This window comes from Tinamus guttatus, unplaced genomic scaffold (assembly GCF_059628265.1).
Source record: "Tinamus guttatus ecotype Peru unplaced genomic scaffold, ASM5962826v1 Tinamus_guttatus_pri_ptg000240l, whole genome shotgun sequence".
In the NCBI taxonomy this organism is placed as follows: domain Eukaryota; kingdom Metazoa; phylum Chordata; class Aves; order Tinamiformes; family Tinamidae; genus Tinamus; species Tinamus guttatus.
The window spans coordinates 11,516,713-11,541,765 of NW_028288774.1; the positions used below are offsets into that span (position 1 = coordinate 11,516,713).

The 25,053-nt window shown below is 47.1% G+C and overlaps 1 protein-coding gene across 1 annotated transcript in view; it reads right to left on the minus strand.

Annotated features, from left to right (window-relative positions):
* PTPRJ (protein tyrosine phosphatase receptor type J) overlaps positions 1-25,053 on the minus strand; it is a 55,242-nt gene that overhangs the window by 13,111 nt on the left and 17,078 nt on the right. Inside the window, exons 2-11 of the mRNA XM_088525697.1 lie at positions 8,171-8,189; positions 6,608-6,772; positions 5,483-5,638; positions 4,912-5,175; positions 4,373-4,642; positions 3,849-4,118; positions 2,989-3,258; positions 1,584-1,847; positions 1,045-1,314; positions 195-464 (exon numbers count right to left, since the gene is read on the minus strand). Of these exons, the coding sequence (XP_088381823.1) occupies positions 195-464; positions 1,045-1,314; positions 1,584-1,847; positions 2,989-3,258; positions 3,849-4,118; positions 4,373-4,642; positions 4,912-5,175; positions 5,483-5,638; positions 6,608-6,772; positions 8,171-8,189 (2,218 nt within the window). The remainder of the gene's footprint in view (positions 1-194; positions 465-1,044; positions 1,315-1,583; positions 1,848-2,988; positions 3,259-3,848; positions 4,119-4,372; positions 4,643-4,911; positions 5,176-5,482; positions 5,639-6,607; positions 6,773-8,170; positions 8,190-25,053) is intronic.

Below are 25,053 nucleotides of genomic sequence, written 5' to 3' on the forward strand. Positions count from 1 at the left end.
GCTAGAAAAACAGGCACCTCCCAGAGCACATCAACATCTTCCTCTCCGCTCATGAGAGGAATGGGGAAGGGGACCAAGGCTGCCCAGCTCAGCACTGCCCAAAGGCTGCTCTCCTCTTGCGTCCTGAAGGCAGCAAGGGTCTGCACAGCAGCACGTGGCCCACCACAAACACGGGTGCGAGAGCTCTGACTCACCGGTAGAGTCTCCTATGGATACTCCCTCTCCTTCCGTCTGAGCATCAGCTGCCACTGCAAACACCGTGAAGTTGTACAATGTCCCAGGCTCTAGGTCCGTAATTTCAGCTTCGGGGACGTTGGACGTCTCGTTCCTAATGGTGGTTCCATCACTTTCGATCTCTATCCTGTACGTGTAGGACGTGGAAGCAGAGTCGTTCACTCTCCATGACAAATTCACAATCTGCACACCAATGTACTCCACCTTGAGATCAAGGATTGGGCTGGGCCCTGCGGAAGTCAAGACAAGAGGCTGTCAGGTTGCAAGAAGATCTGCTCACAAGGACAGCCAGAAGGGCCACGGGCCCAGTGCTCAGTCGCTCTCACGTCGGGGTGTTCCTGGCCACTGCCTGACAGCTTTACCAGGCTGCTCCTGCGGGCTGCTGGCACCTGCAGCCACGTGAGGCAACCAAGAGGAGTCATGATTGGGGTCACCTCCTTGCAGCCCTGCACGGCAGGAACGTGGGTTGCTCCTGGGGCCCAGCGAGGTGGGCAGGCAGCAGAGAGGCGCGCAGGGCGAGGCGGAGGAGGAGGAGGAGGCAGCAGTGCCTCTGTGCGCTGAAAGGTAAAGCAAGTCAAGCATCGCTACAGGAGGAATCCAGGCAAGGAGCCAGGAACTCGGCTCCTTCTCCACCTTTCAGGGCTAGGCTTCCTCCACACATTCACAGCCCCCAGCTCTGCAGACAGGCACTGTGCATCACCTCTGCACGCAACAAGGTTAAACTGCATTGTCCTACGGATGGGAACAGAGCTGGGCTCTACAGCAACACACGATCCACCAGAAACACAGGTGGCAATAACTGTAACTTACTGGTGTACAGGGCTATGGATACTCCCTCTCCTTCTGTCTGAGCATCAGCTGCCACTGCAAACACTGTGAACTTGTACAGTGTCCCAGGCTCTAAGTTGGTAATTTCAATCTCGGTGACATTGGATGTCTCATTCCTAATGGCAGCACCATTACTTTCAATCTCTATCCTGTACGTGTAGGACTTGGAAGCTGTGTCATTCACTGTCCATGTTAAGTTGACATCAGTCGGACCAACATTCTCTGCCGTGACATCAAGAACCGTGCTGGGCTCTGCGAAAAGACAACACCAGAGGCTGTCAGCCCAAGGGGGAAGACTGCTTTGCTTTATTTGTTATCTTTATTAGACTAGCGCTGCGTTTCTTCTGCACATTAACAGCCCATCCTTGACGGCGAGATGAAACCAGATTCTTCACCCACACCACCACCACCTCTGCCCACAACAGCACAAAAGTACCACCCCCTGGCAGGTAGGCACAGCCCTCTGCTCTACAGCAACACACGGTTCACCACAAACACAGGTGGCAGTAACTGTAACTTACTCGTGTACAGGGCTATGGATACTCCCTCTCCTTCTGTCTGAGCATCAGCTGCCACCGCAAACACTGTGAAGCTGTACAACGTCCCAGGCTCTAGGTCCATAATTTCAGCTTCAGTGATGTTGGACGTCTCGTTCCTAATGGTGGTTCCATTGCTTTCAATCTCTATCCTGTATGTGTAGGACACTGAAGAATTTGCTGTCCACCTTAAGCTGACTTGATGTGGACCAATGTTCTGTGCTGTTAGATTAAGAACCAGGCCAGGCTCTGTTAAAGGCAACAGAAGAGGCTACGGTAAACACACACAGAAGGAGGCAGCAGCAAAGCCATATTTCCCTGTCTTGCACAGGGGCCCTGCCTGGAATCATGGGACATTTCTGCAGTACTAACATTCCTTTCCAGGCTTGCACACTGGGGCATTTCTGGAAAACCTACAGGAGATTTTTAGGACATTCTCTTTATCTCCTTTCACAAACCTTTCCTATGCCAAACATATTTGTTGCCACAATGACCTCTGAGACAGAGAAACAGACAGAAATCTAGGATGACAAAAATAGTGCAACATGGTCTCTGCCTGTTAAATTGTACTTTGAAGAGCCTAAATCAGTCGTGCAGCCTTGACTCTCACCAGCCCCAGTAAAAAGAAATGGGCTTTGGCAGTGGGCAGGCAGCTGACTCATGCCAGGGACTGCATCTGCACTGCAGGATTTGGCATCCACGTTAGATAGATGGGACTGACCTCGGGCACCATAGTCAAGCTGCCCTACTCTGTAGCTGCTTCAAGTCACTCCACTCCCACCCTCCTGGCAGGGACATTGCCAGTCCCCTTTCCATCCCGAGCCAAACGCATGAGGGCTCTTCCCTTCCCATCTCCCCCTCGGCTCCAGGGGCAGCTGAGACAGGACAAGGCGGGCAGAGCTGGCACCGCGCAGGATCGCGGGGCCCTGGAGGCTGTTGCAGGCCCCAGCAGTCCCAGGCCAGTTGCTCTGCTCTTTCACCCTGCACGCAGCTTTACACGCTCACAGGGAACGAAAATCCTCTGTGATCCCAGCTATGGGGTCCCTGCACAGCAGGGCCTTTATTGCAATCCTACTGGAGCCGGCTCCAAGGAGAACAGGCTCATCCAGCCCCATGCCCAGAGGAAGTCAAGCCACTGGAGGAGCTGGATATCTGCCAGCCTCACTGCCTTTGCCCCTGCACTCACTGCTCCCCGGACAAGGCACAGGCTGAGCCTCAGGCCTTTTCTCTTTTACCAAAGTCTGTGTGAGCTTCAGTGCTAACTGGCTCCTGGAGCCAAGAGCCCACATCATCAACTATCACTGCGCTGCAAACGCAAGGGAAAGAAAAATGGTGTCCCAGGACAGACTGCATGTTTACTTGCACATGAGAGGCCGAGGTGGTTCCTTACGTGTATACCGCCCTATGGATACTCCCTCTCCTTCCGTCTGAGCATCAGCTGCCACTGCAAACACTGTGAAGTTGTACAACGTCCCAGGCTCTAGGTCCATAATTTCAGCTTCAGGGACCTTGGATGTCTTGTTCCTAATCGTGGTTCCATCACTTTCGATCTCTATCCTGTACGTGTAGGACGTGGAAGCAGAGTCGTTCACTCTCCATGACAAATTCACTTGCTGCACACCGATATACTCTGCCTTGAGGTCAAGAACCGGGCTGGGCCCTGTGGAAGACGAAACAAGGGACTGTCAGGTTGCAAGAAGATCTGCTCACAAGCAGAGCCAGAAGGGCCAAGGACCCAGCGCTCAGTCGTTCTCATGTCCTACAGTGCCCAGGAGTGCCCCAAGCTGCTCCTGGGGGCTGCTGGCATCTAGGGCCAGGTGAAGTAACGAAAAGGAGTCGTGACTGAGGTCACCTTCCTGTAGCCCTGCACAGCAGGAGCGCGGGGCCTCAGGCCAGTGCTTCCGAGCTGCACCTGCAGGACAGCAAGGCAGGCAGGCAACAGAGGAGCACGCAGGGCGAGGCAGAGGGGACAGTGCCTCTGTGCACACTGAAAGGCAGTAAATCCTCGGAAGCGGCCTCAGGAGGAGGCCCTGCCCCCCACCAGGGGCCTTGGAGACACCTTCTCCAACCGCTCTGTCAGGGCTAGGTTTCATCCACACATTGATGCACCCCAGCTTTGCAGATACGCACTGTGCATCACCTCTGCACACAACAAGATGAAATTGCATCATCCAGCAGACAGACACATCCCTCTGCTCTACAGCAACACACGGTTCACCACAAAGATGGGCGGCAGTAACTGTAACTTACTGGTGTACAGGGCTATGGATACTCCCTCTCCTTCTGTCTGAGCATCAGCTGCCACCGCAAACACTGTGAAGCTGTACAGTGTTCCAGGCTCTAAGTTGGCAATTTCAGCTTCAGGGTTGTTGGATGTCTGGTTCCTAACGCTGGTTCCATTACTTTCAATCTCTATCCTGTACGTGTAGGACGTGGAAGCTGTGTCATTCACTGTCCATGTTAAATTTACTGTCTCAAGACCAATGTATTGTGCTCTGAGATGAAGAACTGGGCTAGATTCTGTGAAAGGCAAATAAAGTATATGTCATGGCAGAATACACAGAAAGAATCACCACTATATATTCCCATTTTGCAAAGAAGGATCAATATCTGTTTGCCAGCAATGCTTCTAAGATACCAGGGCATCACCTTAGCTTCCTGGAGCAAAGCACCTCAGCAGCAGGAAATACTACAGTGCTAGAAACCAAAGGTGAAAAGCAGGGCTGCCTGCTCCTGGCTGCACATTTATTTGCAACAGAGCAGCAGCTCCTTACTTGTAAACAGGCTTATAGACAATCCACCTTCTTCACTTGAACTGTTTCCTGATTTTGCAGATACTGTGAACTTGTACAGTGTCCCAGGCTCTAAGTTGGTAATTTCAATCTCGGTGACATTGGATGTCTCATTCCTAATGGCAGCACCATTACTTTCAATCTCTATCCTGTACGTATAGGACTTGGAAGCTGTGTCATTCACTGTCCATGTTAAGTTGACATCAGTCGGACCAACATTCTCTGCCGTGACATCAAGAACCGTGCTGGGCTCTGCGAAAAGACAACACCAGAGGCCGTCAGCCCAAGGGGGAAGACTGCTTTGCTTTATTTGTTATCTTTATTAGACTAGCGCTGCGTTTCTTCTGCACATTAACAGCCCATCCTTGACAGGGAGATGAAACCAGATTCTTCACCCACACCACCACCACCTCTGCCCACAACAGCACAAAAGTACCACCCCCTGGCAGGTAGGCACAGCCCTCTGCTCTACAGCAACACACGGTTCACCACAAACACAGGTGGCAGTAACTGTAACTTACTCGTGTACAGGGCTATGGATACTCCCTCTCCTTCTGTCTGAGCATCAGCTGCCACCGCAAACACTGTGAAGCTGTACAACGTCCCAGGCTCTAGGTCCATAATTTCAGCTTCAGTGATGTTGGACGTCTCGTTCCTAATGGTGGTTCCATTGCTTTCAATCTCTATCCTGTATGTGTAGGACACTGAAGAATTTGCTGTCCACCTTAAGCTGACTTGATGTGGACCAATGTTCTGTGCTGTTAGATTAAGAACCAGGCCAGGCTCTGTTAAAGGCAACAGAAGAGGCTACGGTAAACACACACAGAAGGAGGCAGCAGCAAAGCCGTATTTCCCTGTCTTGCACAGGGGCCCTGCCTGGAATCATGGGACATTTCTGCAGTACTAACATTCCTTTCCAGGCTTGCACACTGGGGCATTTCTGGAAAACCTACAGGAGATTTTTAGGACATTCTCTTTATCTCCTTTCACAAACCTTTCCTATGCCAAACATATTTGTTGCCACAATGACCTCTGAGACAGAGAAACAGACAGAAATCTAGGATGACAAAAATAGTGCAACATGGTCTCTGCCTGTTAAACTGTACTCATTCCTAATGGTGGTTCCATCACTTTCGATCTCTATCCTGTACGTGTAGGACGTGGAAGCAGAGTCATTCACTCTCCATGACAAATTCACTTGCTGCACACCGATGTGCTCTGCCTTGAGGTTAAGAACTGGGCTGGGCGCTGCGGAAGGCAAGACAAGGAACTGTCAGGTTGTAAGAAGATCTGCTCACAAGGAGAGTCAGAAAGGCCACAGGTCCAGTGCTCAGTCACTCTCACGTGAGGCAGCAGTCAGGAGCACCCCAAGCTGCTGACATCTGCAGCCACGCGAGGCAACAGCGACAAAAAGGTGTCACGGGCTCTGTGGAAGGTAAAGGCAAGAATCTCTCTGCAAGAGTGTTTTCTGAGAAACAGCCAAAAAAAATGCAAAGAACCCCCACCTACTCCAAGAATAACTATCTCTGTATTCTTTGGATGACTATTATTTTAACCAAGCCACACTTAGACATCGCACAACGCATGCTTTGATAGCTGCAGCTCTTCTTACTGCTTCTGCTCCCCGTTCAGTTAAATTAAAGAGTCAGCAAGTTATAGGATTGAGGTGCAGCAGTGATGACCTTCATGCCATGTCAGCTCACTGCATTTCATGCAGGACACTGAGGAAGAATTTGCATACAACCAGCACTTGTTTTTTGTTTGTTTTTGTTCGTTTGTTTTTGGAAGCTGGCTATCCCCAACGGAATAATCCTTTTCCTCTCTCCTCTAGATACATGCTATAGCACTCTCTATAATAAACAGGTTCCTTGTGCTGTGATCTGTCACACACGTGTTTCAAAGTTTGAACTGCCATCTGTCTGACTTAGAAAGGCCATAAAAAAGCAGGGAAGAGAAGGCAACACAAGCCTTTAGAGAAATCAAAGGATGATAAAATCATTTCAAGGCTATGCTACAATCACAGCTTTAAACTACATTCCCAGCAAGCTGTGCAGATCATTTTTCCCACTGATTCCCTACTCCAGCACAGCAAACCGATCTACTCCCTGCTATGCCATTTGCACTCTGGACCACAGTTTGGACCTCAAATACGGACAGAGCATATAGGCACGAAACACCCTGAACATTCACCTCCCAGCCAGACTCCAAATCACGTACTTGTCACGTTGTTCTGAACACTTATCGCGTTGAGTGGTGACACATCTCTTTTTGATCTTCCGCCTCTGTAGGTTTTGTTCCCACTTACAGAGTTTACTGATAAATCATCATTACTACTGGTTCCTGCTGCTGCAGTTACATTTTTTGAGCTGCAATCCTGAATGCCTAAAGAGAAAGAAAGATACAAAGCTATAAATACCTTTACAGAACCCCTAGGTTTCCCATTTGCAAAAGCATAATCATTCATAGATATGCAGGCACTTCTGCTTTGCCAACTCTTTTTTGAACAGAGATCTCACTGCACTTTTCCTGGTTTTACCACTTTTAACTGCTGTCAGAGCATCACATTTATGTTAAGAGACTGTCAGGTTATTTAGGTCATTCGCTGACTCTACTCATATTCCGGATGAGGGCCATCATGAGATGCTCTTTATTTCAGTGCAGTTTTGCTTGAAAAGAATTGAATCAACTAACAGTCCTATCCTGTGCACACTTTTCTCCTGTTCTACCAGAGGAAAGCTGCTTTACTTGGCCTGGCAATTCTGCCCATTAACCCCAGAATAGGAGCACTAAGGCGCTCAGATGTGCACGGTGCATTCCCTCAAGTGGGAAAGAGACACAGCACGCCTACAAAAGCAGCGTTATGTCAACATAGCTCAGCCTCAAGCATGGAGAGAGTTGACTCAGCCGTTTCCTTAACATTACACGCAAAAATTACTACCTTAGTTGAAACCGTGATATTGTTAAACAAGCAACATCCATAGGGAGATTAAAAAAGGTGACTGGGAACAATAGGATTCCTGGTCCCAGGAGGTAGGCAGGGAGTGCAACCTTCTTTTCTTATTTTATTTCCAGAACGGATACACACAAAGATTCATGAAAGCGAAAACAAAAAGTACTATGGGACAAATTCATTCACAATCCAAAGGTCCTTTAGGGCCAACTCTAAAGCTGCATGAGAATTTGGCCTTCTTATTTTATCTTGGCCCTAAAATTTAAAGCCCAGTTCATCTACATCGGATGCTCAATAATTACATAGAATGAACCTGCAACAAGGTTTGGAAGTTTCTGCCACACACAGTTGTTACCTATACATCTTTGTTACCTTAGTTGCTTTCAATAGGTCTTTGGCCAGTACAGCAGCTTCTACACTTATTTCAAGAACTCCTTAATGCATCATATTGAGTGTTTTGAGTGTTTGGGGTGCTGGTGAAGAGGAGCTTTTAAGTATACTCTCCAATCTTCCAAACACATTAAATCTATTCTTGATTTTATTGAAATCTTTAAAAACCTGAAAATCAAGGGGATTAGAGTGCATGCTAAAATAACTAAGGATTTATTCAAGTGTTTTGCTGGAATTATGGAATTAAAATAGACAAGTTTATATTTCAAGTGGTATTTCTAAAAGTTATTTTTAGGAAGTTTTTGTTTGCCTTTTTTTAATGTTTAGCTGACACTAAAGCTGACACTTTCTTAAAAGAGAAAAAGAAGACTATGTACCAAAAAAACAAAAACAAACAAAAACAACAACAACAACAAAAAACACAACGGAATGATACTTACAGGCAATTGTACATGTGACCTGTAAAACAAAAACAACAACAAAAAAACAAGAATAGAAATTAGAACTTTAAAACTATTGGAAGTTCAATCAAAATAGAAACTGGCTTGATTAATCAGCACTAACATGACAAAACAATTCAAAAATCCACTGCTACTCTCTAAACTCCTCAATTTGCAGAAAAGACACCTACAAGTCTACTGAGGTAAAAATAGCAGGGATATTGATCTGCTTGGAAGAAAAATCAGACACACTTAAAATTTTTCAGGACACATTTTTTCCTTTTAAACAAAACAGTCAGAGTTTAATAGTTTGCCAGAAAGCAAGTCTGCATAACATATACTGCTCAATTTGCACACAAAAGTTGAAAAATGAAACCTAAAATCTTAGGCAAGAATTAGATAACATCTTTGACATCATCCCACAAAAAGAGGTCAATCAAAATTAAAAGGTTATTTTAACTTATCAGATTTTTTCTTTCAACTTCCTGTGACAGAGTTCGCTATTACTTTTCACAAAAGAGTATTTCACAACTCTCAAACCAAAGTCCAGAGAATTGAAAGACCAAAACACTCCTCAGCACATGCACACGAAAGGTGCCAGCAGTGCCCGTTAACTTGCACCTCAATCTCTTCTGCTAGCAACACTCACAGGCAACTTTTGTTTTGAAAATGCTTTCTAGTCTTTCAAATAAAGGTTTTGTTTGTGAAAAAGCCATTTTGCAACCTGTTAGCAGGCACACGAATGGGCCTTCATGTTGTTTTCTGTGCCTCCCTCATGGTGGCAGCAGAAAACCCTCCTCAAGGAGCGAAGTGACAGCCCGAGACTGAGGCGTGCAGGCGCTGGAGAGGCAACCAGCAAGAAAGCAACTGCCAGTCTCTTTCGGTACAGGCCTGCTCACCGCTCAGGACAGACATGGCAAAGCCCAGGACACAGATGTCCTACGTCCATCTGGGAAGCTCCTCGACCCTTCTGAGCATTTGGGAGCACAAGCCAAATGCCCAGCAGAAAGCGAGAAAATGTCTTCATTCACATTCAGGTCAACAGCTCTTCTTGTATCCTTTCATAGCAAGTCGGTCAAAGAAAGATGAGACAGCAAAGGGAAAAGCAGCTCTTCTGAAGGCAGGAAATGCCTCAGGCACCATGCGGAGTGACAGAGTTATTACCCCGAGAGCTGCTGTGGGAGAGACGCAGGGTAGTCCCAAGATGCAGAGCAATCTAACGGCAAAGCCCAGAAGAAGCCATCGCCCCCCAGAGCCACCCGCCTCCTCCTGGCGCCCCGTCCTCCCAGCTGAGCGCCAGGAGGGATGTGTGTCGCCAGCTCACCACCGCAGTGGCCACGAGCCCTCTCCTGTGTCACATGGCCACTCTCTGCACCTGATCAAGGCCACGAGGTCCCTAAGAGGCCAATCATTAACCCGTGCTCACGTCCACCCCCGGCCCCTTGTACATGCAGTTTACGCGGGCAGCACGTCAGCGATGCAGATCTAGGCTCCAACCTCCTCAGGCGTACAGCGGGTCACAAAATTAAGTTTTCTCTTTAGTCATAAAAATAACCTTACCGATGAAGACAGTTAAGATGCATGAAGGAAGTATGTTCAAAATTAACAAGTGTCTGAGAAGCCCAAGCCCCACAGATATTCAGCAAGACTCCAGGGCTTTCCAAAGCAGGAATGCCAAGGCACCTAGACAAAACCCCTGTCTGCAACAGCCCACCTGCCCAGGCTGCTCTGGTTTCCAAAACAAAGCGGTTTAGTTATTGTAAATACATAGTTAGGAAGGTGGTGAGCAAACCAAAAAAACCCTTAGCCACAAATCCTTTGTGCCAAGGAAGCTCGAGGCTGCTGCTTCATATTTCTCATGTGCTCCCCACCGCGTGCCCTGTGACTCAGAGGGGTAAAGGCAGGAAATTATTCACAGCCCTACCCAGGCTAAGGACCTTTCACACGCGCACCCCGATCTGCTTGGAGCAACTCCGCAGAAACACAACAGGGCTACCGCAGTGGTCTCCAAATTCCTCTTTGATACCCCTGCACTAAAGAGATGACAATTAGGCCCCTGGCTAATTTGGACGGGAACAGGGACCTCATTTCCTCCCTTCCCTGCTGTGCCCGTTAGATGTCCCACACCCCCGGCTACATCCTTGCCGACCGGCCACCGCAGCGTCACCCTCGTGGTGGTGTGCGCGGCTCCACGCGCCACTCCACATTCAGCAGGCTCAAAGCAGAGTCTCTCCCATTGCAACACGCTGCACCTGGCACATGCTTGTTCAGCAGGCATTCCTAGGGGACAGGCTTTGCTCCGAGTCCCACGACAGCAGTGAGAACTACAGCTCGCGATGTCTTTGGGAAGCCTTGCGGTACAGAAAGCAGCCTTACCTACACACTGCACCCGCACGGCCCGGCAGGGCTCTCCAGCCCTTGCTGGGACCTTCGAGGACTCGCAGGGCAGCTGGGGGGTCTCCTCGCTCTGTGGATTAAAGCAGCGAGAGGCAGACGGGCTCTAAGCTGTGCTACCAGTACTGAGCCCTCGCCAATCCCAAAGGCATCCGTGGATTTACAGTCCTTCCCTAGCAGGTCCTTACTACTTGAAAGCAGAAGAGTCACCAGGAGCCTATGCTGGGAGCTAATATTTAATTGTGAGACATAATTTTGCTTAAAATGGAGTGACTGCTTTCTGGGCTTTGTGCAAGGCTTCCTTTCCCCTTTCCAATGCACACATCTGCGGAATTTGTTTCATCTGTAACCCACAGCAGATTTTTAACTCTTGATGAATTCAAAGTGATTTACTCTCTCCCAGTGCAAAAATGATAACAGGCTGGGGCAAGCGTCATCTCTGCATTTCCCCCAGCATCACAGGCAGGCCTGCAGAGCCCATCCACAACACATCACAGAATGTCTGGTTCATTCCTCATTTTGTGGGTGTAAATCGGCTCAGCCAAAGGAAATGAGCTCTAATTTTAGAGCTAGCGCACCAAGTTTTTGCAAGATCTTTCGAACGTTCTTCTCTTTTAACCCTAAGCAAGCAGCTCCGCTCATGATACGACATGGAGGCGGCTGAGGTCCAAAGCCCAGAGCAAGAAGAAGACTGAGCTGATGTTTGTTACTAACTGGGCAGGGCTGGCCACGCTCCCCTCACGCTGGATTAGGAAGCTGTGCAAACCCCCAAAAGCAGTCTGCATCCATAAACAATCATGTCAAGGGGTATTTTGAGCTATTATACAGTTCTGAGAAAGAGGAAAGACTATTTCCACTTTGCATATATTTATATTTGGCCCCTGACATTTCTAAAAATTCTGCCTTCCCCGAAGCAAGCAAGCTTTCCTCCAAAAAGAGACCAAATGCCATTTTTTCCACTGGGCTTCACGGAAATAAATGAGGGTATTCTGTTTGGTGTAGCACCTCCAGTGAACTAAAAACGTCATGCAAGACAAAGCCTTGTGGGAAAGCCAAGATGAGGCAGCGAATTAGAAGTCACAGGCTAACACACTGGAGAAAGTCTTTCCCTCTTCTCCTGACTCTCCCCCAAGTTTTACCTGTATTGGCTTCTCAGGTGCCCATCTGAGCAGCAAGGCATTTTCTGGAATTTTCTGTACAATATATATAAAAAAGGGGGAAAAAAACCCCACAAACACACACAGAATAGATTTAAAGAGAGAAGAGTGTGCTCATTTGACAGTGGCAATGAGTAATACTTAAAACAGCTATTTGCTAAACCCCCAGTTGTTGTCACTCAGGCTCAGCATCCCATTGACACCATGCAACTGCAGCTGGGAGAGCAATAATGAGCAATGCCCAGCCAAAGAAATTCCTATTTTAATAGAATTTTCAGTTAAAGCTGCTAGTTATTTTATTTTAAAAGCAAGGGCTTACAGCTTGAACCCACATTTTCTGTGAACAAGGCACATTCCTGCCTGCAGCCTACCAGCACTATTTTTTCACTCTGAGTCATTACTCAGGCACACCCTGCAAGGAGGAGGATACAATGAAGAAAAGGAAAAGAAAGAGCAGCAGGCCGGCTCCCAGGCAAAGCCGCAAGGCTAACAGGCCCCAAACCTGCAGCACAGGCTGCCTGGACAGGGCAGCACCAGCAGGAAAGTGAAGTGCCCCCTTCCTGAGTGCCCCCATGCGGACTCGCTTGGTAGGGGACTGAGGCTCTCACCAAGAGCAGTTTCACTTCCCCAGGGCAGACACTGAAGAACAGACTCTGTAAAAGTGCTAAAACGCACTTCAGAAACAGAACCACATTGGGCTGCATTGGGTCCAAGAATTTTCAGTGTAAAACTAGCTGATTTTAAAACATTATATTAAAATATATATATATATATATATGACATTGACAGACAACTCAAACACAAAATAAAGCAGGATTTTTTTTAATTTATAACACCATGCCCAAAGGGCAGGAGAGCCAAGGCCTCTGAAAGCCTTCACTTGGGAGCCCAGAACTCTGCTTCGCTACCCAGAAAATCCTTTTTTTGTGTGTGGCAGTCGAGGCTGGCGCATGCGAGGCGCGTTGCTTTGTGCCAGTCCTATGCTTTTCTTAGGAGTGTTCATCCTTTTGCTCGCACCAGGCTGGTGAAAACTCACTCGTTTAAATAGTAACGAGGTTTGCAGCGGTGAGAGCGCGGCCTGTGGCCAGGGCACATGACCAGGCCCCCACGGCCGACCTTCATCTCCTCCTTCACGCGCCATTAATGGTTATTGCCTTTGATTTATGCTACTTCGGCACGCTTGCTTCCATCTCTACGTAAAACACTCCACTAGCGTCCACGTAAATTCCCTCTACTGCATTTGTGCTGCACGACATTTGGGGAACTCAGACAGAAATGCTGTCATTTCTTGCTGTCCCCATGCGGCCACTCCGCTTGGTAATGCTGTCCTGAGACCGCTAGAGGCCCCAGTGAAACCATCTGTGTGATCAGCAGCAGTGAGGAACAAGGAGGGTCCCGAAGCTGACGCATTCAGGGGGTACAGGGACAAGAAGGACCTTGCTGGAGCGCGTGGCTGGATGGGGCCACGCCAACACGAGGCACCACGGTCCGTGCTGGCTGCAGAGCCAGTGCCACAAACCAGGAGCAAGGGAAGCAACTTGGCACCATAACATTCTGGCTGGACCATGGAATTTCTTAGCAGCAAGTTAGATGCTTCAAATCTACAGTTTTTGAGAGGTCTGAGAAGTAAAGTGGTGTTTGATCAACTTTTCAATAAGCATAAAGCGCCTTGGAGCTGATCCTGCAGAGGCAAGTCAAGCGGTGGCTGCTCTGCCAGGATCAGATCCTCGCTAACACAACCAGCCCGCCGAACCAAACCCGCTGCTTTCCACGCGTGCCGTTTCCCCACACACAGCACGGGGCAGGTTTGCCTGAAGCTGCAAGCCCGCTGAACCCCTGCTAACGAATTGCCAGGGCGGCAGAAGGCAGATGGACAGAACGGCTCAAAGGCACAGCCGCCCTCCTCGGGGGCACAAAAGGCGCCGTTGTGCCGCGCTGCCCCGCCAGTTCATGCCCGGCTCACGAGCATCCTCTTCCCTCCCCTCTGAACGGAGGCTGAATAGAAACAGGGCTGGGAAGGGCCCAGCGGCCGCGCCGTCCCGCTCCTGCATTTGAAAGCCAAATGTTCCTGAAATTCACCCATCTTGATCCAAACCAACTGTATTGCCACTAAATTAGCAACCACCACCTGCAAGCTTCATCATGAAGCAAAATTATTAGCAAAATGATTATTAGATGCAGAAATGCATCTTCCTCTTCCATAAAAGCAGCCTCCGGTTTTAATGGATTTCCTTGGCAAAATATTCTAATAGCACTTAGAACTACTACTGGGAATAGTGGTGCATTATTAAAAATAATTTTATTAGAGGCCTCTCCCTCTTTTGGGAGAACTTCCCGAGGGGAAGGCAGGAGAGAGGCAGCAACAAGTGCAGCCCCATCCTCCAACCTTCATCCACTTTGGCGGATCTTACTTTGGAGGAGCACAGAGCAACAACTACAGCCTCAAGAGTGACTGAACAGTAACGAGAACTAATGCTGGCCAGGGCCTGTCAGGCTCTAGCGCTGCCCCAGGGACTGAAAAGAAGCTTTGGCATTGCCATTCCTAACTATATCATTCTTCTTTTTAGTCAAATCCTTTTTAAAAATGCTTGTTTGAGACAGCTTCATCTTTACAACACCCTCAGAAACATCAGGACTGTGGAAGGGCTCACAGCTTCCCCGCCAACGCTTCCCGAACTTGACTCCCCTGCTCCATCGCCAGGGTGGGGAAAGACAACAACTCTCTGATTTGCAGACACGCACATTCACACGTCAGAGGTGACACAACACCCGTAACAAATGGGAGCAAAGTACTTCCATCTCAGGGAGCAATGCACGGTAGCAAAGCATTTCCGTCACAGAGCCACTCTCTGTAGGCTGGACATTTAATGTTTGCCTTTTCATGCTTCACAACAGCCAAAGAATAACATCTCTGCTGTCCTCAGGGAGGAGCAGTCACGTTAGGCCACCATTAAGACAAGGACAAAACCAAGACCTCTGTGCCATGAGCATACATTATGCACATACTTCAAGCACACTAAGTTACTCACTGTATTTGCGCATGTAGCAGCCATGGATTAGGGTGGTAGGCAGGCTTGTTGGCACCTATGTGAATCACTGCTCAGCACTGCCCAAGCCAGTGCAGCCTTTAAAGCACCAGTATACAAGCAGGAGTCACGCAAAGATTAAGCATTCTGCACTGTCCTGTTGAGTGCGTGATCTCCTGAGGTCAGCAAGAATCTCTAAAGAAAAGTCCACAGGAAAAATAATAAATAAAGGCAGAGTCAGGGCATGGCAAGTCAGAAGACCAAAGCCGTGTATCAGGTGACATGAAAGCCTTAACTCTCTGCTTGCTGTTCACCCGCAGGCCAGGCCGCAGGTAGGGTGGCAAAGCAAGAGTTAAGAGGAAGCCAGGACTCTCCAGCTGCTGAAACCACATGTGATTGGGATCCTGGATCCTGCACCTATCCGGGACGAGTGGAACGGGCTTCCTCACTGCCCCTGCCAAGCGATTACGTCGGCCCAGGGCTCTGTCCTCATCTTCCAGTAAGAGCTAAAGCCACAGTGATTCATGAGCTGGATTCCTTTGTGCTGAGGGTGCAAACAGAGCAGAGAGGCAACGCGCCACCGGGTTATGTAACGCTGGCGGAAACACGACTACCTGCAGAACAGGTTTGAATAAAGAATGCTCGACTTTCACAAGCACGATTACGCCGCGGGAAAAAGCGGTGTCATGGTCACGGCTATGGCAGCCTACGCCAACTTGTAGCCACACCGTATATGCAGGGCAAAGCTGAACACCCCCTCAGCTGGCTGAAGGGGAAAGGCATTCGCTCCAGCCCGCCAGCGCAGGCGAGGGCTCAGCGCGGCAAGACTGCCGCCAGCGCACGGGAAGGCGCCCACAGACCTGCCTCTATCGAGGGAACGCGGCCCGTTGGGACACACAAGCCTCCAGATGCCACCAGGCACGTGTCTAGACAACCCTGAAGGGTTGAACGTCTTCATCACGGTATTTTCTCTTTTTCTTCTCCAAAAATATATCCTGTTTGTATGACTCATAACCTTTTAAAGCTGCTTTTACAACCCTTTCCTCCCTGTGCAGTGGGTTTTATTTACATGTTTCTTTTAACTGCATGTTGTCAAGACTGTGCTCACAGCCTGCTTTGCATGCACGGGGTTTAAAACTGTCCTCAAAGTCATTTAACAAGGAACATTCGTTACAGGTAAGCCAAACAAACAGGGAAGTGTTCGGATAATTCGGGGGTTCCTCCTTCCTTCAGGGGAAGAGACCAGCATGTGGTGCCCCTGTACCATTACGTGAGAATGCTGGCTGCCAAAAAAGATGCACTCTGGCTCTATCGCATATTGTGGCATGCAAGAGAAGAAATCAGCAGCTTCTCAAGAGCGAGCAGGGATAGCTTAAGAGAAAACGGGCAAAACCCAGGTATCCTCTGAGGAGGAGGCAAGGTAGGATGCCAAAAACCAAGGCTTCAGCCTACGGAGTCACGCAAACATTTGTTGAGAAATGCATCAGCATTCACCCAGGTCACCCGAAACATAAGAGTGCCTGCTGCTGCACAGAGATTTCACACACGTACTTCAGACAACAACGCTTGCCTACGAGCTGCGATCCCAGGGAGCTATATATCTCCTCTAAGACGTGGCCACTAGAGATGCAGAGGTCCCACACCAGCAATGACAGCCAAGCACACAAGTGGCTGCCTACAAGTGGCCACAATTGGCACCATCAGTCACCATGGCCAGGGACCCCCCTGCATTGAAGACACAAGGGCCCCAATAAAAGGCAAGAATTAGACAGGAAAGTCTTCGGCAGCACCCTCTGCAATTTTGTTCCAACACTCACCACATAATACGTGTGTCTCCGGAAATTTCTCAAAAACTGAAGTTAGATGATACGACTTATCAGAATGTAACCTTCGCGTTAAATAAAGAAAAGAATGCGTTATACTCATGGTGTTTTGCATTGCTGGCTTCTGAAACAGTCTCAAAGTAACACCCTTTGCACCCGACTTTCAAACTCACGTACGACGCACTGGAGATGGGAGGTTGAAATAATCGGATAAGGTGAGAACATTTTATTTTTTCCATTCTTTACTGTGATTTAACTAGATTTTCAAATAGATATTTCTCTTACTGTATTTGCTAACAGTAAACAGACAGTATTGCTGTATGCAGATCTCCCAGTCCTCAAACTGAAAGGGAGATTTAAGCTCTTGCATACCTAGCCTGCATCATGTAAATACTTCATGCGTCCTCCTAGAGTCTTACCATGCTTAATAGTCTAGGAATTTTATTTCATTACTTACTTTCATTAATGCCATTTTTTTAATATGACAACAGAACTCATGATAAAAGTATTATTTACAGCTGTCAGAAAAGCTTGTGTAAATGCAGGCCCACATGCTCAGACACCCTAGAAACAGGGTGCTCGCACAGCTTACAATCCAAAATAGACCAGAGCATCTTCTAACAGAGCTCCTATTCTGGAGAAATGACCTTTCCAATAAAGCACCAGAACTTCCTTTTCTTTTTTTTCCCCCCCCTCCACACACTGAATAGACACCCAAGTGCCAGAACTGCTTTGAATAAGGATGAGTTTAAAACAACAAATTGTTTCCTTTATTATTATAGAGTTTATATTGTTTCTTAGATATCCTGTTTGTGTGTCCATGAGACCTAGTTCCTTCTCCTGCAGTACCCCAGGTTTTTGTGCCAAGTGCTCTTTTGAAAGTTGTACGCTTAAAGAAAAAATTTTATAAAGGAAAAAGAAAAAAAAAAAAAAAAGGCAACCTTATCTGCTAACCTGGATCCACGCTGCTCCTGACAAGCCTGAAGAGCACAGAGCAGTAAAGGAGCAGCCCTAGCAGATGTTGCTATTACTGTTTCTGGATGGAATGTCTTTTTCTTGCTGAATCATTTATTCATTAAAAAACACAGTTTCAGGGACGACAACTATTCATGAATTTGGGCTGAACTTGCAGAAGGGTTCACTCGAGGACAACCGGCTCCGACTTGCATGGGAATGAATGCACAAGAGGAAGAGGCTGGAACAAACTATCTTGATAGTGCCCAAGTGTTCAGATGCTGGGTGCTTGTTAAAAGGCAAGAAGAAGAAAAAAAAAAAAAAAAAGCCAAGGCAAGAAAGAAAACAGAGAGATACATTCAGCCTAAATATGTTAAAGGACCCAAGGGTTATGGTGCCCACCTGGAAGGCAGCAGCTGCAGGTTCAGGCCCCCTTGCAGCCGGCCACGCCGCCCTCACGCTGTGGAGGTGGAAACAGGGCCGAGATGGAGGCTCCAGGCTGCAGGGATAGCCCTGCTCACCCGCTGCCCTCCGCTGCCACGTCGGGCTTCAGAGCGCGGCGGCGCCAAGGCCGGGCGCGAAGCGTCTCGCCGAACGCAACGCAGCCGGGCTCCGCGGGGCCTCTGAGCAGCTGCCCCCGCCGCCTCAAACACCCGGCGGGCTGAGACACGAGGAGTCCCTCGTCTTTCCTTGGGGCTGGGGCAGAACACACTGCAAACAACAACACAACGTGCGTCTGGGAGTGGTGCTAAGGAAAGGCAACCCCTGCACAGCGAGGCGGCAGGGAATGACCTCAGGCATCATTTGTTCTTTTCCTTTCTGTTTAGCTCTGGGCTCGGCCTGCCCCACATCCCAAGGCAGCGGGCACACAATGGTGAGGGGCATGGGTGCTTCCCAGTGCTTGGGTGGGCAGAAAGGCCCTTCCAGGAACCTCCCTATCAGATCGAGGTATTTATAATGCATGCACTGAAACGACCGTTTAATGGCGAGTTTTATAAGCAACAAGAGTACGAGGGCTATCCCGTAAGCTGGCTAAGCAAGCAGAGCTGCAGCCAGGACAAGCAGTAATGCAATGCGACGGCGGCGCAACATTCTGCTTCCCCTCAGTAACACCTGGGGAACACACACACACACACACACACACACACGCACGCACACACTCCACAGGGTTTTTTCCCCTCCAATCGCAGCAGCAGGCTCCGATACCAGAAATAATTCCAAAAAGGTACAGTTAAGCCAGTCCAGTGCAGGGGTCTCTGCACCTGAACTTTCGGGGCACAGGATCTAGTCACAGGGCAGTACTGCTTTGGGTTCCCCCACCAAATGCTGTGCGCTCTTTAGCGCAATCCATCGCTCCCACCATTCAGGCCTTATTTTAGGAATACTTTCTATTTGAGTCTCCGATCAGCTGCATATAACAACCAGGAGGGCAGATCACGATTCTCTGCTCTGAGTCTCCTGCTACATTCTGTATCCACCACTCACAGCCCTTTCAGAAACTAGCATTTTTAATAAAACAAAGGTAAAGGAAAGGGAACATCTCAAAGCCATTTCCTTTTTGCTAATTTTGTGCGGTTGTGCAACATTCTACATCAAATCATATTCAATTCTGAAACGTAAAAATAGAGTTTTAAAGTCTTGTCATTTAACGCACTAAGCTTTGAGGTGAATGTACTGCTTGAAAGGCAGGATGAGAACATACAGAGACTAAATTCTATGCTGAGAGGTATTAAAAGGTAAACTCTGAAGCTCCGTTCTGAAAAGAGTGTAACAGGTTCTCCAGTGTCTTGGCAATTTGTGTGTTACATTTGCAGAGCCTGCGAGAAAGGGTGCCTGTGTGCCCTTATGCAACCTCTCACTTTGGTTTTTCATTTCATTATTTGATAATTAAAGAAGATCTGCAGTTTGATATCAAATAACAGTTCCACTGAGCTGCAGCCTTAGGAGCCTCTCTGCTTATCTGAGCGCCTACAGAAGCTCGCCTGGCTTACAAGGAGCTGCCTAAGGAAGTATTAAAAGCATATCGGAGGAACAAGAGATTACTCGAAAGAAGCAGAGCAGCAGCAAGTAAAATAAAAATACACTAACCTAACTGGCCTGCCAGGTATTAGAGATACGGAGAGCATTACACAAAGTAACTTCAGTTAACATCACGTTAAAACCATCTCATAGTATTTGAACAGCTTTCGGTTTCCAGTCTGTTTAACCAGAGAAACCTTAGCAGCAAGGTGCTCGGGACGGCCTCCAAGGCCATTCATTTTCCTGGAGGACACCATAACCCATGAATGAGAAGGGCTGGAACTAGACCCTGAGCTGGTGCTTTCAAGCTGCTCACCGTGTACTTGTGTATTTAGCCTGTCTTCAACACAATGAGCCAATAAATTGCTGCCCCTTCCTTCCACGCTTTGTTTTTCAAGGGCTCATTGTATTTTATTTCAGTTTGTTTAAGCAAGATTTCTATCGCTGCTATGTACAGAAACAGGCAATTCTTATCAACTCTGTAATTAAAGAAAAAATCCCCGAAAATACTTCTCTGTATATTAATTGCTCTGACCTTACATTTAGCACTTTAGCACTTATAACTTGCTTGTTCGCTCTAATCAGCGACCAAAAAAATCCACAAGCCTTTAAATCTTGAAACGTTACGGAAAGTAATGACACCACCAGCAGCAGCGTTTTTCACATTCTCAGTGCTTCCTGACCGTCTCCGCGGTCAGTGCTAAAGTCATGCAAAACACGAGTTGCAAAACCCTTACCGAGCTTGCTGGGAATCCCTGAGCACGCCGCCATCTGGCAGGCCTTCACTTCACGGGGGGGGGGGGGGGGAAAAAAAAAAATCATACTTTTTGTGATTGATCCAAAGTCACCTTGGGTTATTGAAGAGCAAGGAGAGGGGGGAAGAGGGTGAAGCCTCCTCCTAGTTCCAGCAGACTCCCAAAGTGCACCAAGGATCAGCTGAAGATTCTAAGGCCAGAGCACACTAAGGAAGGAGTCGAGTCTGGTCAGAAAAATGTGTTTGCTGATCGCTTCTCTGCTTTTAGGTATATACCCAAATATTTGTATGACTAACTGATCCTCACAGTTAGATTTGTGCATAAACTGTCCCACATCAAATTTAACAAATGTTAGAGTTTATTTACTTATTTATTACTTGTTTGGAGAACTGGCAAGAGTCTTTGGGTAAAATAAACAAAACTGGAAACAAAATTTATTCCCTCCTGTAAAATGCAAGGAAAAAAAAAAAGAAAAAAGGAAAGAAAAGAAGAAAAAAAAGTAGATCCCCATGTTCTGACCCTGGCACAAACTCTAAGTAAGCAGCTCCCGACTTCAAACAGCAACAGTGAACAAGAACTGGCCTGACTCCCTCCAAAAAGTTTCTGCACAAAAGCAAAGCCTTGAGCTTTAACTAAATCACCAAATTTGAGAAAAAGCCAGTCGTCGATTAAAAAATTAAAGTCCTGGAGAATGTATCACATCCCTACACTGCTGGGTCTGGGGTATACTTAGTTTTTGCAGAATCACCTGTATCCATTCCAAAAGAAAAGATACTGTAGGGCAAATAAGGAAATCAAAATATTTTGCTATATTCAAATATATGTGGGGAACTTCTCAAACACACGTTGAAGCAAACAGCAAAAAAAGAACTGTGACTACTATAAGTATCAGAAAAATTATGAGAGATCTTTAGCAAGGCAGGTGTTTTGCCCTCACACAGTGTTCACAAGGACTAACTCAATACTCAAGTACGGACACTCCAGTGATGAAAAAGAAGTGGCATAAATATTGGAATAAGCTAAAAGTTAAGACTGCTGTGCCCAAAGTACATAACACCTTTTTAGAAAGAGGCTTATTTCTGAACAATTGAGAAAATATTCTTTGCCACTAATCTGAGCTTCAGTAAGGTGCAAATCCCTACTAATATTTGCTTTCTTGCTATCACATGGCTAGTAGCAGACAACTCTCCAGAAATAACTTTCTGATACTTTCATTTTCAGCTGCTAGAAAATACTCATTTCTACCATAATATTACGGACACCCGATGTTACCACCCACTTGTTATTTCTCCCTCAAAAAAACAGGTGCAGGAATGATTTAAAAAGTATAGTTGGGATTTTTACACTTGAAAGTTTCCAGTCATTGGAGCTGTAAAGAAACATTTGAAACCTGAAGGAAGGCCACAGATCATCAGCACACAGATATTACCAGCACGTTGGGCTTCAGATTGTTCTCTTGAAAGGACCGAGACCACCGAAATGGGTGTCTGGTTCTAGGTCTGTGGAGATCAGAGATCACCTCTTGCACACACAGGGGAGAAGATGCATCGAGAGCATATCCCTCACGGCAATAACAGATGCTGGAACCTGTTAACCTTCTGCCAGCAGCAGAAATCTCAGAGAGATGATAAATATTTCAGTGAAGAGAAGGAAACATGTGGGATAACCTGACTATCTTTCTATCTGCTGAAAGTTCCACATGAAGGCATCCTTTTAATGATCACAAAGCTCAAAAGCATCCACCTACACCCCACCTACCCGCCACCTTGCCCCTCTTTCTAATGAGACCCGGCCAAAGACTTCAAGTGACTAGTTCCAAGTAACCCCAAGTGTGTCACCAGGCTCAGGTCCCGGTGTACATAATTTCTGGACCAGCATTGATGCTTTTAGAAAGATTATTTTCAGAAGCACTCACTTTTCCAGCTGCACTGCTGGAAATACAAAACCAGGTTACTTCTGTCATTACCGAGACGCACAAGGCTCTTATGGAGGGATTAACTTTATGGAGCACGGAGAAATAACGGTCCATCCAGCATGGATGAAGCAGCTGGAACCTGCATGACACCAAGTATTTCTTTAGGTGACCTGTGCAACTCCCAAGGGGAGCTTAGCAGCGTTTTTATTCACAACAGCAAGGGTACCATGTGTTTGTCAAGTGATGGGTATAAATACTGCACAAATCAACTGCTGGGATTTTTCTTTCTCTCGCTCTCTCTCTCTCTTTTTTTTTTTTTTTTTTAAATGAACTGTTCCCTTTTATTTGCACAACAACATTGACAGAGAAAGCAAATACAGCAGTTGAAAATAGCAGAACTTGAAAAAGAGAGGAGGAAATCTGGCAATCTTAGTTTTGCTACTTCATGCAAATTCTGTATCTGTACTTCAGTAACACCTAGAAACAGCAACCAGGGCACCATTCTGCTAAGACACATGCTCACATCTAACAAAACTGGCCAGATCATAACTAGCAAAACAGAGGCCTTCAGGTATTTGGTATTTGCAGAGGACTTTCCCCATTTCCCACACAGGAAGAAATTAATTCCATTTCCCGCAAAACATTTCTGAAAGATGAATCCAGAGTATTCACTAGACATATTACTTCATGTGCCAGTGAAAAATCATCAAGGAATTCACCCAGAGTGGCATATGGAGAGTCCAAGATGCAGGGATGACAAAGCGAGATCACTCACCCTTCCGCCCTTTAGAAGCAACTTCCAGGCTGCTGCTGCTTCATCAGCAAGACAACTCGCAGAAGGCTGCCAAGATGCAAGAGACTAAGCACAAAAAGTAAAGAAAACCCAATTTTGCAAAAGGGAAAAGCTAAATCTTGTGCAGAAGTGCAAGGCTAGCAGCAGCAGCAATCTCGTTTCCTTTAGCACAGGCAGGGAACGGGTGAGGGAGATGTCAGAAGGGCCAAGTGGTTACGGCCCGCAACTCTGCCTCCCATCATCTACAACCAAAAGCCGCAAGGACATTACTTCTCTAGGCAACTAGAGTTCCACTTATTCACCAGGAAGGGAGGAAACATAAACATGAATTAAAAGGAAAAAAACACAGTAGATATCTGAAGTTATTCTGAGACAAATAGGGGAGTGGGAAAAAGAGGAAGGCAGAAACACTGATATCGGCACTCTTCAGAGCCATTTTATGAAGTGGTAATTGAGCTCTGCCCAGGCAGTCAGAAATACATAACATGCTCTCTGAAAGTCCCTTCCCCACCTTTTTAACAAAATGAATTAAACTAAATCACACAAAACAAAAACAGCAGCAGCTCTGTAGCTGCATGAAAGTCATGCTGTTCAGAAGTAACCCAGCAGCAGAAACAATATTAACCATATCCCATGCATATACTAATAGGACCTTACTGAATCCAGTCAGAGAGGATATTCGAGCACCACAAAATGCCACATACGCATTTAAAGATTAGAAAATGAGTTCAGTGCAAAACAGCATACTTGAACCTGTATTTTGAGCTGCTTTGATGAACAGCTCAAAAAAAGGAGCATTTCTTCTCCTGGACAGCCAAGATGATGGCAGCGTGACACATTTATTTCCAGCATACGCTTAAATTCTTTGTATTGGCAGAGGGGAAAAATACAGTTAACTCTCCATTTAATGACTTAACTAACTGTAAATTCAATGTTAGCTTAAAAATTGCACTAATTTTTTGGATCTTTTTTTCTCCCCCCCCCCTCATTTTTCTCATTTTAGCGTATTTTCAGAGACTGTGCTTATACCTACTACTTGTAGCAGGCTTCCTGGCTTTGCAGCCATAGCTTACAGTTCCCTATATTACTCTTCCCTTCCACATTTCGTGCCTGACGTGTGCAACACGACTGAATGCACCGAGTGGACATGACTGTGGCTAGGCCCAAGGTGCAGCCAAAAGCCCCAGAAGAAGGATGCAGATGCTCTTGTTTAAATTAGAGCTTTCATGATGGAAGCGCAACAATAGAAAACTCACCTAAAAAAAATAAATCAAAACAGTTACTATTTTATGACTTCTCATGTCTATTTAATTAGGTGCTGGAGTATACCAAGTTATAGCTGAAATCTTATTCCCAAGAACCCCAAACTGGCTGTACCAAAGGGCAATTTTTAACCTCCAGAAGCCACAGTTCTAAGAGCTGCCTAAACCACCCGTGACAATACAAAGACAACAGTCCAAACTGCCTTCCATAACTTTATTTCCCTTTTTATAAAAGCACTTTTATTAAACTAACATCTAATGATCGTGAGTGGAAAACTGAAGGGGAAAAGGAGAATAAAGAAGCATTTCTCAATGTACATTACTACATCCAAAAGGGCAGAAAATTTACTAAGCACGCCCGAGCAGTGTTGAAATACTGAAAGGCAGAGCACATCCTCCACCTGAGTGCAAAATGATGATTTTTTTTACAAACGTAGGGAACAGATTTAGCCAGCTCCACCATTGCCAAGTTCAACGTATGGATGCAGGTGTGCTGAAGTCAAGGAACACGAGAGAGAAGAGCCTTTATCAGCCGGGCTGGGCTCGGGGAGGAGGGGGCGGCGCGGCTTCTCGCCACCCTCTGCGCCGCTTCCGCGCCAGGAAGCCGCCCGCGCCTCGCTTGGAAATGAGCGTTAGACACTACCTGGGAAGGGGCAGGATCCAGCCTGGACTGCGAGCTGACCACACACCACAAGGCCTCCCAGCTCGGAATAATCCTATTTGTGCACGTCCAGCGTGTCAAGAGGCCAGAGCAGCCCACGCCACCTTCACCTCTCGCTCGAGTC